The sequence below is a fragment of the Arvicola amphibius genome, chromosome 12 (assembly GCF_903992535.2).
Source record: "Arvicola amphibius chromosome 12, mArvAmp1.2, whole genome shotgun sequence".
Classification (NCBI taxonomy): Eukaryota; Metazoa; Chordata; class Mammalia; order Rodentia; family Cricetidae; genus Arvicola; species Arvicola amphibius.
In genome coordinates, this window is record NC_052058.2 from 105,211,490 (window position 1) to 105,225,116 (window position 13,627).

General features: G+C 39.6%; 1 protein-coding gene across 1 annotated transcript in view; it reads left to right on the plus strand.

The window, feature by feature from the left end:
- Cntnap5 (contactin associated protein family member 5) overlaps nt 1-13,627 on the plus strand; it is a 954,245-nt gene that overhangs the window by 816,616 nt on the left and 124,002 nt on the right. Inside the window, 3 exon segments of the mRNA XM_042054039.1 lie at nt 7,316-7,392; nt 7,394-7,507; nt 7,509-7,542. Coding sequence (XP_041909973.1) covers nt 7,316-7,392; nt 7,394-7,507; nt 7,509-7,542 — 225 coding nt within the window.

The window sequence follows — 13,627 nt, forward strand, 5'->3', positions numbered from 1 at the left end:
CCACGATTACCATTGGAATCAGTTCAGGGTAGCCAGTTGGTCATCACCCATGATGCAGGTTGCCTACCCACACCAAGTAGATGTGTCCCCGGGACCAGCTGCCAAGAGGAGGGGGGATCCTCTTTTCTGATGACCATGAGACTGGCCCCAGTGTCTGTAAGTAAATTAAAGGTTCTATCTCTTATTGTTAGGGCCACCTTTGGTCTTAGTCTGGGTATCAAAGATACTGGCCAATGTGCTTTGACTGCCCTTGTCCCCTTATTTAATGGGGACTGCAGATGTCTCTCAGGGAGTTTAAAGGCTCTCTCTAGAGATTGAACTTGGACCTACAATCCCTGGTCCAATGGAATCCCTTTTTGTACCAGGGGCATAAGGTGTGTGGCACATCAGACTTGGCTGGAGCTGGCAGACTGAATCCCAAAACAGGATTTTGTTTAAGTTCCAAAGTGGGATTTTGTTTAGTCAGGTACACTGAACTTGGTTCCAAAGCAGGATTTTGTTTAGTAAAGAACTGCCCCATGTTTAATGGGGGTACACTCACTCACAGACCAATTGGCCCATCAGCGTTTCTTCCATTCCTTATATGGGGCACCAATCTTCCGGGTTCTCTGTCAGAAAGCTGGAAGTCCCAGACTCTCCCTGAGGCTGAGCAGGATGGTGAGTACAACCCACTCATTCTCCCAACCCCCATTGACCACTGGGGAGAAACACACCCACTGAGTCGGGAGTCTGTCAAAGCAGGATCTTGTTTAATGAAATCAAGCAGGGACTTATACAGCATTGTGATAGGGGTGGAGAAGCTTGGGATGATTTGAGGCAGAGTAAGGAACAAGGGCCAATAATATTCTGACATGCTAGACATGGCTGCGCTGAGGTGGGTCTAGGTCGGGTAGCCAGAGAAAGGACTCCAAACTGTAGTTAGGCTCAGGAAGATAGACTAGGCCTCACAGCAAGTCAAGTTAGGCTAAGGAAATTACACTGGGCCTCCCACCTTGGCCTCATGAGGCCAAACAACAACATGTAATTAAAAAATACATTTTAAAATAATTCAAAGACAAAGGTGTTCTCAATTTTCACATGGGAAAAGTTCCACTAACACTCTCTGCAAGGTTGGAGAACCTCCATGCATAGTCCCATCGTTACAAGGAGCAAATGCAGATACAGGCCAGACATGACATCAAAGTTTACAGTGTCCTGTAGCCTCTGTATCAAAATCTTCGAGAAACAGGGGAAACTTGAACAAAGACCCTTCCTGCATCTCTCAAGGGACATCCAAATATCACCTAACCTATCCTATAGTTGTAGCCTCACTGTTACAGGCCCCTTTCCTCCAACATTTGTTTCCATCCTCCTCTGTCAATACTGACACAACTTTTGCCTGCATTGGTAAAGTACCTTGTTTCTCATTTCAACCCATCAGTTAAATAAACAACTGTGTCCTTCTTAGCCTTTTTAGGGTCCTGCCTACTTTGGGACTTCTGATTTCTACCTCTTTATTGAAATTAAATGATCCCCTGGATATAAGATATTTTTAACCAAATATTTGTCTTTACAATTCCCCCTGGGAAATGTAATTTGGAACTGGAAAGGAGAGTCATGTTCTAAGAGAGAACCCTTAACAAAGAGTGCCCCTGCTGGTGTGCTCTTCCTGTTTTTTAGTGCAGCGTCATGTATGTCAGTGATGAGATTTGTTATCACATGGACATCAAGGATGGAATTAAGGATGTGTGTTCATTTCCCAATCCTGGGCAAAATCACCCATTTCCTGTTCCTTATAGTACTATAACAAGGAAGAAACATTCATCTGGACTTATAATTTTAGACATTTCATTCCAAAGTTCCTTGGCTCTATTGCTTTTGTGTCCTTGTTGACATGGACATAACAGGTACGTGTAGCAGAAAAAAATCTATTTCTTACAGCTTTTGTGATGCAAAAATGAGAGAGAGATGTGTGCAGATCCCAGGATTCCCTTTCAAAGTCTCCCAGCTGCTTTCCAGCAGGCTCTACCTTTTTGGGTTGCTTATAAGGTTTATTTTTATTTTTGAATTATTATGTACCTTTATGTCATGTGTGTGGGGAAGCCTAAGGAGACCAGATGAGAGAATCAGAGATTCCTTAGAACTGCAGATACAGGGTGATGTTAGCTGCCTGACATGGGTGCCAAGAACCAAACTAAGGTCCTGTGGAAGACGAAGAGCGCTGTGCCTCTGAGCCATCTCTTTAGCCCAGGTGATGTTAAAGCCAATCACGCTTTTTGCTGAGAACGTTTGATTTATTTGTTTTCCTGCTTTGCTTTAGGACTTTTTCTCATTTGAGATTCTGATTTCATTCTGAATAAAAATATGATAGAAATATCCCTCCAGGAATGTAGCTTTTGTGTGTGTGTGTTTTAAAAACATTTATTTATTGCTAGTCTTTTAGTTAGATAAAATTCAAACCCAAAGAAATCCCATCTGTTAAGGGGTATGCTGTCCTAGTTCTTGCTGCTTTTGCACATACTATCCCCTACCTAGTTTCAGATTCTTTTCTTTGTCAGCCACTTCAAACACACCTGGCCACCAGCAACCTTCTGCAACCCTGGAAGCCATTCCTCTTTCTGTCTCTGTGGATTTGTTGAGACTGGAATTCTCTTAAAAAGGAACCCTAATACATATTTCTTCTTTGTGTAACCTTTCTCCCAGTAGATAGTGCTGTCACTTCATTCATGCCATGGTGATTTTTTCTTTCTATTGCTAAAGTGTTTTGTGGATACTCCTAACTGTGCTTGCCAGTTTGTCAGTCAGTGGACACTAACCTTTCCCCACTTTCTGATGCTTCATATTACTACCACTGAGACTCTTGTGCATGTTTGGAAATGCCATGATTTATTTTTAATTTGTGTTACTTTGTTGCATTATTTATTTGAGCAAGTTAAGCTCTTGGGGGTCCATATGTGCCATGTGGTCCTGTAGAAGTTAAACAACTTTCAGAACTCGGTTTCTCTTCTATCTGTTTGTGACGATACAGTGAAGAAACCATCAGAACTTGGTTTCTTGTCTTCCCCCTGTCAGTGATGGCCCAGAGGAAAAACCATGGAAAAGGCTGTTCCATGCAGAGCATACCTTTGTTGATTGTGGATATGAAAGAGAGAACACACAGCAGCATCTGGAAGAGTCAAGAAAAGAAAGAAAAAATAGAAAATATGACTGGCTGGGGCAACCTCCCTTGCAGGGGTTGGGGGCTGGCAAAGAAGTAGAAGAAAATATAAGAGTTAGTCTAGCAAGAGAAGCAGGAGTGGGGGCAGCAGTAGGGGACTTGCCAGTTTTGTAATCTATAATAACCTGAGAAGTAGCATAGTGGAGGAGGTGAGATAGCTCAGTGGGGCAGGATTCTAGTGTAGCATTTGAACTGTGTAACAGATACATGTGTCAGGTACCAGGGGAGCCTGGATGTTGGCCTTGGCCTTTGATAGGTAACCACAGGTATATGCGAAGGGAACTGGCCCTTTCCGTTAGGCAGAAACCCATTTCACGGGTTCCTGAGAAATGCTGCCTGTGAGCTTTGGTTGATATATCCACTAGAAATCTTCCTAGAGTTTAGCTTGAACTAAGCCTAGAATTTCATTTTTGACCAATTCAATTGGCCTGCTGTTTTGCTGGTACATGGGGTTTTCCCCTTTAGACCTCACATCGCTGTATAGCATTAGGTATAAAACTCAGGTTACAAACTTGGTGAAAGACCAAGGCACTTACCTGCTGAACCACCTTGCTAAGGGTGTTTTATTTCTTGAGGAATGGCCCAATCATTTTTCAATATAGGTTGCAGATTTCCCATCCTTACCAGAAGTGCACAAAGGTCTAGTGTTTTCTGCACTCTCACACACCTGTTATTGTATGTCAGTCTTAGAACAGACAGCCTAATGGAATGAAAATGGTAGCATACTGTGCTTCTGACTTGCTCATACCTAATGACTAGTCATCCTAAACCTTGTTTTACATCATTACCATTCATTGCTAGATCTTTTGTAAAAGACTGCATATTCAAATCTTTTTCAGATCTTTATTCTGGTTGCCATTCATTTTCAATTTTTCTTTTTTTCTGACTATATGTTCTTTATAGAAAATTTGCAAATTTATCCTCCCATTCTGTGAGTTTTCTTCTCACAGTCTTTATTTTATCTTTGAAAGATAAAAAAGTTCCTACATTCTGATGGAACATAATTTATCTTTTCTTTCTTTTATTGATTCTACTTTTATTGTCATACATGAGAAAAAATGGTGGGTTTAAGAATGCAAAAATTTATATCTATGATTTCTTCTAAGTATACTATAATTTTAGTTCTTCTATTGAGAACCTTGTTACATTTTGAGTTAATTTTTATATTTAATGCAAGATTTGTCTTTACATGATTTTATTCTTTGCCAAATTACAATTACATTATTTATTATTCTCTCTCTCTCTTTCTCTTTCTCTCTTCTCTCTCTCTCTCCTCTCTCCTCTCTCTCTCTCTGTGTGTGTGGGTGTGTGTGTGTGTGTGTATGTTGTGTGCCAGGGCACCTGTAATGCTAGAGCACAACTTTTATAAACAGCTTCTTTCAGTCTACCACATGGCCCCACGGACTGAACTCAGATCCTCAGGCTTGGTTGCAAACTTCTTTATCCTCTCAGCCACCTTGGTAGACTTGACACGATTCGTTTTCCTGCAAATATCCATATACCTGGTCATGATTTATCCATGTGTACCTCTTTGCCTTCATCTCTCTTCCCATTGTTGACTGAGTGATCAGTTCTATCACTTGAATATTTTCATCACTAAAAATTCTAGATAATAAATTTTGGAAATTGATTACAAACTAGAAAGTTAAGCCTAACTATACAGACAATCATTAATAAGCAAATGAACAAAAATAGTGCTTATATTGGATATAGTGGAGATGTGCAATCATAGTGTATATTTTATTTATGCCAACATATTTCATCCTATAATTATTTCCTGCATATATCATAAATACTTGTAAGCATAAGTTTTTAACCATTACAATAGTTTTCCCATTGTAAGCACTATTTTCTCTTACTTAATTCACTTGTCACTGAATCTTCTCCAGAAATAGTCTGGTTTCTGGTTCTTATTCATTTACCATTGTCCCTCTGAGACAGTAGTTAAGTATTTATAATCTCAAAATTCCTGAGTTTCGCATTTATAATATGTGGAAAATGCAGAGTTTATAAGAGGAATCATGGTTTAGCACTCAGTGCATACTGCATACAGCATACAAATTCTCTCCCAATGCTCGCTCTTACTATTTTTGAAATGTTATAATTATCAGAAGTTAAAATAATAAGTAAAAATAAAATTCACTGAATATAATTTAGATTTTATTCATAAGTAATATGGGAAAACTAAACCCATTCCAGTACCTCTATCTGCTTGTCATGAAACAGAAGAAAAATGATTGAGAAGCAGAATCTCAAAGTGTTGTTGAATTAGGCTTTATATTGAAACAAACAATGTCTAAACATTAGTTATGATTAATACTAGTTTAAGGAAAAGAATGAGAATTTTTTTGTGTGGTAGGTCTAATTGTACATGTTTTCTGTTTTTAACTTAGTTTCCTAAGAAGAAGAAAAATCATAATCTATATGCCCATATCTATATATGTTTTTTCATATATTATGAATCATATATACATTTGACTGTATACATAAACATCAAGTAAAGGCTTATTTTGTTAACTAAAAAATACTAGCTCAAAATGCACCTGTTAAGTCCTTAGGAAACAACCTGTATCAAGCAGATCATGAGCCAACATCTTCATGGCCATAGTGTATGCCTCCTATTTTTCACATAAGAATCACTGATGCGACTTGCTTGATTAAAACCAAAACATTCTTCTGAACCTTGCCCAAATTGCACTATAGTCCTGGTCTGGCAACTGTATACATAAACTTGTAACATTAATTCGGTGGCACGATTACAGCAGAATTTTCACAAAAGCGGAAAAGTGGCAAGGACAATATGAAGTAAGTTCAAGTTTGCTTATGTTCTCAGTGTCCCACACATAGCCAGGGAATGTTGAGAAAGATTATAAACCTAGCACCCCTTCATTTGAGAAGGAAAGAAGCTATCATATCCGTATTAGCTCAAGCTTACCACATAGTGTTCCAGTCAGACGTGTGCACACAGATCTAAAATGTCTTACTATACAAGGCAACTTTTCTTTCACACCTGGAAATAAAAAGAAGAAAGTGAAATCTAGCTCAAGAGCAAGCTGGATCTTGGCAGAATAAGTATTTTAATATTGCAACATGTTAACTGACATACAGTCAGCAATGTAACATTTTACTTAAAGGCAACTGGGATGGACTTAGGTTAAAATTTCTTCTTTTTCTTTGTGTTTGTGTATTTGCAGCATTGTATACTGGTGTATGTGTGTACTCATGCATGCATTAACACTTATTTGGAGTCCAGAGATCATTAATAAATGCCTTCCTCAATTGCTCTTCATTTTATCTTCTGGGACAATATTTCATAACAATGCTGGCACTCACCAATTTCTAGACTAGTCAAGGAACATCAGGGTTCTTCCTGTCTCTGCCTCCCCAGCTCTGGTGTTACATATACACGCCAGCACACCTATCATTTTATGTAGGTGCTGGAGGTCTAAAATCAGCTCCTGCCAATTGTGCAGCAAACACTTTACCAACTGAGCCATCTCCCCAGCTCTAGGTGATACTTTCTTGCAATATAGAGGTTCCATATGTCCAAACCCTGCTGGGCAATCCTACTCAGTGCTTTACAAAGACTGTCTCACTAAACAACATGGTGATACTAAGAAAGAGTTAGTGTTCTGATCAACTTCCTTAATCACATTTGTAATTATAAACAATGGATGCAGAGGACTAGGCAAATGGCTTTGTCAGCAGCATGTTTGCCCCACAAGCATAAGAGTCTCAGTCAGGATACCCAGCACCACTATAGAAAACAAGATAAAAAAAGATGTTTCACTGGAGGATGGCAAGGTAATAAGAGTCCTGAGCTCACTGGCCAGCCTTTCTAACCAGTCTAGTTCGGTGTCTCAATAAAGTAGAGAGTGACACGGGTAGGACATATCTCTAATATCAACCCGAATCCTCATCTGCACATGTGAACGTACACACAAGAATGGATTTGATCTGCCTCAAAATTAGTAAGAAGCACATTGATTTTTTTAATACTGCTCACATAGTGCTTTGTCCAAGTAGCTTACTACAATAAGCAGGCATTATAGCTACCTCAAGTAGCTTAATGGCTACGTGTTTGAAAGTATGTTCTCGTCTTCTTCTTTTTTTGCAGAGAGATTTCAGCTCTTTTTGATTCCAGGAGCTCGGTTATATACATGTTTCAAGAACCTTACCCGGTGACCAAGAACACAAAGCCGGTCATCTTCAGCTATCTATGCAGATACAGCTCCATCAAAGGAAACCATCACACTGAGCTTTGTGACAGCACAGGCTCCCAGCCTCTTGCTCTTCCTCAATTCCTCTTCTTCATGATTTTCTGGCTCTCCTGCTCTGCAAAAATGGTGAGTGTTGGTGGCAGGAAGCCACAAGGCCAGCCTTGCCGGAAGGTACAGCTCCTGCTTGGCAGTGCCATGCACAGCCTAGCAGCTTGGCAGCCTCATCAGAATGCTTCCTTCCACTTTAACCTTCCTGAGCCATAATTCGTTTCTTGGGACCATGTCAATTTGCCATCATAGGTCTCAAATTCATCAACTTTAATTTGTCTTGATTATGCTGTGGTGACTCTTTATTATTTATTCCATGCTGGAATCCATTAAGTATATAAAAGCTCATAGGGAGGGTCTGAATTTCAGAAGGTCAGTTTCCACATGTGTCTGTCATCTTTGCTGCCATGCTCTTCACTGTGGCCTGGCAAAGCACAACTTCTAGTTTTTGTCTCTAGATGAGCATTGTCTAGGTTTTTCAGAGAGATATGATGTGGGAACCATTTGCTGTGGCACAGAACCTCACTCATGAGAATCAGATTTTCTCTTAGACTCTTTCTCCATAGTCACTGACTGTTGATCTGTGATATTTGCCACTCTGAAATGGCAAGGCTTAGAGTATTCTAATTAGCTAAAGAGTATTACCGATTCATAAATGGAATTTTGCTATTTCTTTCCATTTTGGCAATTATTTCAATTATTTGCAAAATGTATGCCTTCTTCCAGGGCTTTTTTTTTCTGACATCACATGCATAGATGAACTCAAGTGTCTTTTGAAGGCTGCAGTTTGTTGTTATCTTGCTTCTTTGCTGTTGATATTCCCAGTGCAATAGAATTTGCAAAGGAACCTTCCCTTCTCATTTTTCGAGCTATCTACAGCATCTAGCTGTCGAGATGTTCATGAACACATGATGATGATGTGAATTGAGTTCTGGAAAGAAGGGACCTCATGGATACAAGAATGTTTTTAAAAGACAGAAATTGTATCATGCAAGAAATATTGATGTTAACACATAGAGCAGTAGTTGGAAGTCAAGCTTTATGATCATATGATTTCTTTTTAATCACACTATGTCAGATTAGAACCTCCTAATAGAACCACATACTCTATGAAATCATAATCCTATCATGTATAGCAGTTGTTTGAGCAAATGAGCCACTGAAACATATACATACTTCCCTATAACATGATCTCACACAGAACTGTCCTGTGGTCAGGAATATGGTTCTATTTCGTGTACCATGACAGGATTCCAGACGTTTGATCAATTCATCTCAACCACAAAGCTAAGATCTAGGGTAGAGTGTGGTGTGGTACAGCAGAAATGACATGCATGGAAGGCAGCATGAAGTCTGCATCTCAGGTGCAAACTACATATTTTTTGGTGTTTGTTTGTTTTCTTTGTGTGTGTGTGTGTGTGTGTGTGTGTGTTATCTTTCTTTCTCACAATGTACTATATATGACTTGAATATAAAGAACTATTCATATATTCATAATAATTCATAATAAGACCTTAGGAATGTGGAGGATGAACCAGCCTAAAGGTCAAAAAAAAAATACAGAGCCCATAAGATGATACAGATGTCATTTATTCTGGACTAAACATAGATAGAAAAAATAAGATATAAATAGTCAAGAAATAAGGGAGAGAAAGAGAAGAGAAAAATGAGGAGGAGGGGAAGGAAAAGGAAGAGTAAGCAGAGGAGTAAAGTAAAGAGGAAGAAGGGAGAAGAAAACAAAAAAGGGAGGGGGAAAAAGAGGAGGTTTGATTAGGTTTTCAATCCCAAGGACCCTTTAATCACCTGCTTCTCAGTAGACTTTTAAGATTATGTACAAAAATAAGCCAACAGATCTTATCTTCAGCCTTGCCATGCCAAGCCTTTTGAGTGTGGTGAGGCTGTCTTTGGACCATAAGCATGGACAATTCGAGCAGGTACATATAGGGGCAGACAGCTATAATCCATGGAATGGCCAGATGGTCTCCTGAGAGGTCAGCCAAGCACTCTCCCTTCTCACCTGTATCTCTTTCTCCTGGTGTTTTGGGGCCACAGTAAGATGGGCATACAGATGCAACTGTCCCCAAAGTGTCTTTAGAGTAGGCCTTCATATGCCTACACTACTCACAGTATACTTCTGACAATATAACTGCCAAGATACATGAAGTGCACAACAGGAATCACTGTATCCAATTTATCTAAATGAGACCATACAGTGTTTAACTCTCCTAGTATCTGGCTAGCCACTGAAATTAATATTCTTCCTTTCTCAGGTTTCTACAGTTCTATGAACTTGAGGTACAAGGATTTCAAATAACTTGTTCATAATTGCACAGAGTTTATTCTGAGATTTTGGAGAGAAAAAACTAACTGCACAGTTTTGAAGCTGATTTGAAGCAAGTAGACTTAAGTACTGTCTAGAAAAAAATGGACTCTGGTCAGAATCACCCTGATTTCCTGCAAGAGTCACACTTTGCAAGGGCTTAAAATACAAACCCCATAATGCATTGCATTTCCTATCAGGTCCAATCAGGGACAAAACTACATCCTGATGTATTTTCTACCTATGTACCTCCCATATACATGTGATCAAGTACATCTTGTGTAGTAGGTTAAAAAAAAACTCTTGTTTTGAGAGGTAAAAACACCAGACATATTGTTTCCCAATAACTATGACTCCCCACATTTTAGGAAGTTACCTTTCCCTTGGGCATGTGGGGCTTACAGAAGAACCTTGGCTCTTACAACAACAAATAAACTTCAGCAAGGGGATGCAGCCTCCCTTACTCTGCCTAATGCCATAGTATTTGGCTGTTTGGTTTATTCTTGTGGGAGACTTTGCCTGGAACTCTAAGGCTTGCTACCCCAGCCCCTGAGTGGTGGGATTATGGATGTGCATCACCACAGCAAGTCTGTTTTAATTACTAGGGCTGGATGAAAAATGCTAATCCTTTAATCTTTGAAACACATAATTCTTTTAAATAATTGACATTTCTTTAGCAGGAAATCATTCTTGAATCCTCCCTGGAATATTCACTTGTATCTTCCTTTCAAGACGTTCTTAAAGTCTCTACTACAGCCAACTTGACCATGTAGATACTTACATTTAAAAAACTACAATGAAATTCAGGAAACAGAGATGAATAAATCCTAACTATTGACTGCGGAGGTCTCAGGAAGATGTGAAAGCTCAGGTATGCAGCATGGCTTCTCTGGCTAACAGAAGAGGCTCTTGATACAGAAAGCCCCTCTGTTAAAGATGTGGATCCCATCCTACAAGATAGTCATTGGTATTTCCAGGTTCTTGTAAGCTGGAACAAAGAATTGGGCCAGAGACACAAGGATAGTGGTGGAAACAGACAGTTCATTAAGAAGAAGAAAGGCATTTCTGAGTAGAGCAGTAGGCTTGTGGGTTGGAACTGGCCTTAGGGCCATGTTCTTTTATACGTTATTTGTATAACTACCTTCCTATTCCCAGCCCAGGAATTTAACTTGCACATTTTCTGTTTGATCACATGTTTTATTCAGGGGAGGGATTTCTCTGCTAATGGGCTTTTATATGCTCATTGATTCCCTTTCTCTAAGTCCTACGCTCCCACCACACTTGTGGTGGGCAGTCAGGTAGTGTAGAAGATGGTGAATTCAGCATCTGTGGTGCTTCCACGCATCTCCTTATCCCTCAAACACACAGCTAAGACATTAGCCCCATTGTTTCCTTAATTCTCCTGGTGGTATCACTAGAATGATTAATGTGAGTGACTAGAAACAAGCAACCTAGTGCTGTCTCAAAATGAGACATATGAAAAGAGACAGATTCAGAAACTGCCCGAAATGTGCAAAAACCAACCTAGACAGACTTGGAGCGATCTGATTTCTGTAGTAGTAGTCTAGCTAGAAAGAAGACTTTGACCAACATTAACAGTAAACTTCAGAGCTTAGAAATTATACCATTGAAACAAATGCCTCCAGTGGTTTTAAGTTCCTTACCATTAGAGGTCTTCAAATAACAATTAAGTGACATTTGCTGAGGAAACTATAGTAATTTGAGGAGTAGGTGATATGCAAAATAACAACCAGCAAGTCTTGAATTTCTTCCTAAGTCTTAGATTTTGGGATTATTTTTTTTTATTCCCACCTTGTATCATCTCCCATGGATATTTCTGTCTGTAAAGGCTTCATTTGAAGATTTTGAAATGCTGCTTGAGGAATTAACAAGAATTCCTATCTTCAGCATATTCCTAGTGTATTTACAGGATTAAGCTATTGACCTGATTAACAGTGGACCAGAAACTAAGAACATTTTAATGAAATTTGGGTTTATTTAGTGAAAAATATGCATATGAGCCCAAAGCAGTGGCTCACTGCTGGAAGTAGAGGCAGGAGGACTGACGTTTAAGGACAACTTCAGCTATGTAGCATGTTCAAGACCTGCCTGCGCTACTTGAAACCCTGTCTCAAAAGAAGAAGAGAATCAGTTCCTCTTTAGACATTAGGGGTCCTTACAAGTTGAAAGAAGGTAAGGAGAATGAAAGTTCTGCTGGTGAAGATGTTTACCCTTAAACCTTCTGGAATTGGGATGCACTCACAGCGATTCCTGGACAGAAGCAACAATCTTGTGTTAGAAAGATTCTTACTTTGTCTGGTTTTAAGGTACTTTCGGCAATCTGGTGGTGATGCTAAGATGGCCAGCTTAAAAGGAGTCCCATTTGTTCTCTCAGTAGGATGGGAAACTCTAACGCCAGCACTGTGGCTAGAAGCCACAGTGTAGAGTTAAAAAGGATAAATCTTGTGAACGTCAACAGAGTTTCTCACCTGGCAAATTTATTTTACATAGCTTGTCAGGCCAGATGGGGAAATATGCTTGTGACTCAGAAGTATGCTGTGAGCCTTGGCCTGGCAGCAGTTAGATCTGGCAGGACTTTATGCGATTCTTCATTGTTATTCTTGTTTAGTGTCGATTGTCTCCCAGTTCTGGACCTACTCACCCTAAGCTGCTGCTGTCACTTTCAGTGAATAAAGGACCTGGTGTTTAAATAAAGGAAATGATAGTAAATTCTGGGATGTAAGTTCCCATTCTCCCTCTCTCTCTCTCTCTCTCTCTCTCTCTCTCTCTCTCTCTTTCTCTCTCTCTTTCTCTCAAACACATACAATCAAACACACGTACGCACATACAAACACACGACACACAGGAGGACTGGGGTAGATTTTGAGGGTGGGAGAGTCCTTAGAAGACACAAGTTTGAGCTACAGAAAAACTACTCAGAAACTTGACGATTGAGAAGAGGTTTTAAATGGAAGCAGAATGTTCAGAGAGGGGGGGACCACTCTAAGATTAACCTTGATCTCTGCATTTCATTTTATTTTTGTATGCTTGTGGAGTTTGAGTGTATGTGTGTGCACGTGGACACACACACATGCCCAAAGAAGGAAGAAGCCATGTGGAGGTCATGTGGAGGCCAGAAGATAACCTTTCATGGAGGCCAGCATGACCTTTCATTTCTTTGGGAGATCATCTCTCATTGCCTACGAGCTCACCAATTAGTATAGTCTGGTTGGCCTATGAGCTTCAAAATTCTGTCTGTCACTACCTACCAGGTTCTGAGGTTATGGTACCTGCCACCACACCTGGTGTCCAACTCAGGTCCTTATACTTGCAAAGTGAGTGCGGTATTAACTAAAACATCAGTCCAGCTGTATATTTTACTAAATAACAATTCTCCCTTCCCCATAATACCAACATTTTTTTCTTCAAAATTACCAATGTGACAAATATTCTCAGCACTCCTAATGGCAGAAACCATTTAGTATTTCAGAGAGACATACATGGACCCTGCCATTAAGAATCTGCTTTTTAGCCAGAAACATATGTAAGTGTCAGCTTCTCATATGCATAAGGTTCATACAGCTTTGAGTACAATGAGACTATATTCTTCCAGGAAGAATGGATACTGAGGTACATGGAGAGAACAAACTGACCCCATTATTCTTGTAGTAGGAACTAGTTAGTTCCTAGCTGGTTAGCCCCAAAATAATCACACAGAAAACTATATTATTTAAAAACTTGCTTGAATCTAACTTCTTATGGCTAAACACTCATATCTTAATTTAACCCTTTCTAGTAATTTGTGTATTGCCACAATGGCTGTGCCTTTAATGGCAGATTCAA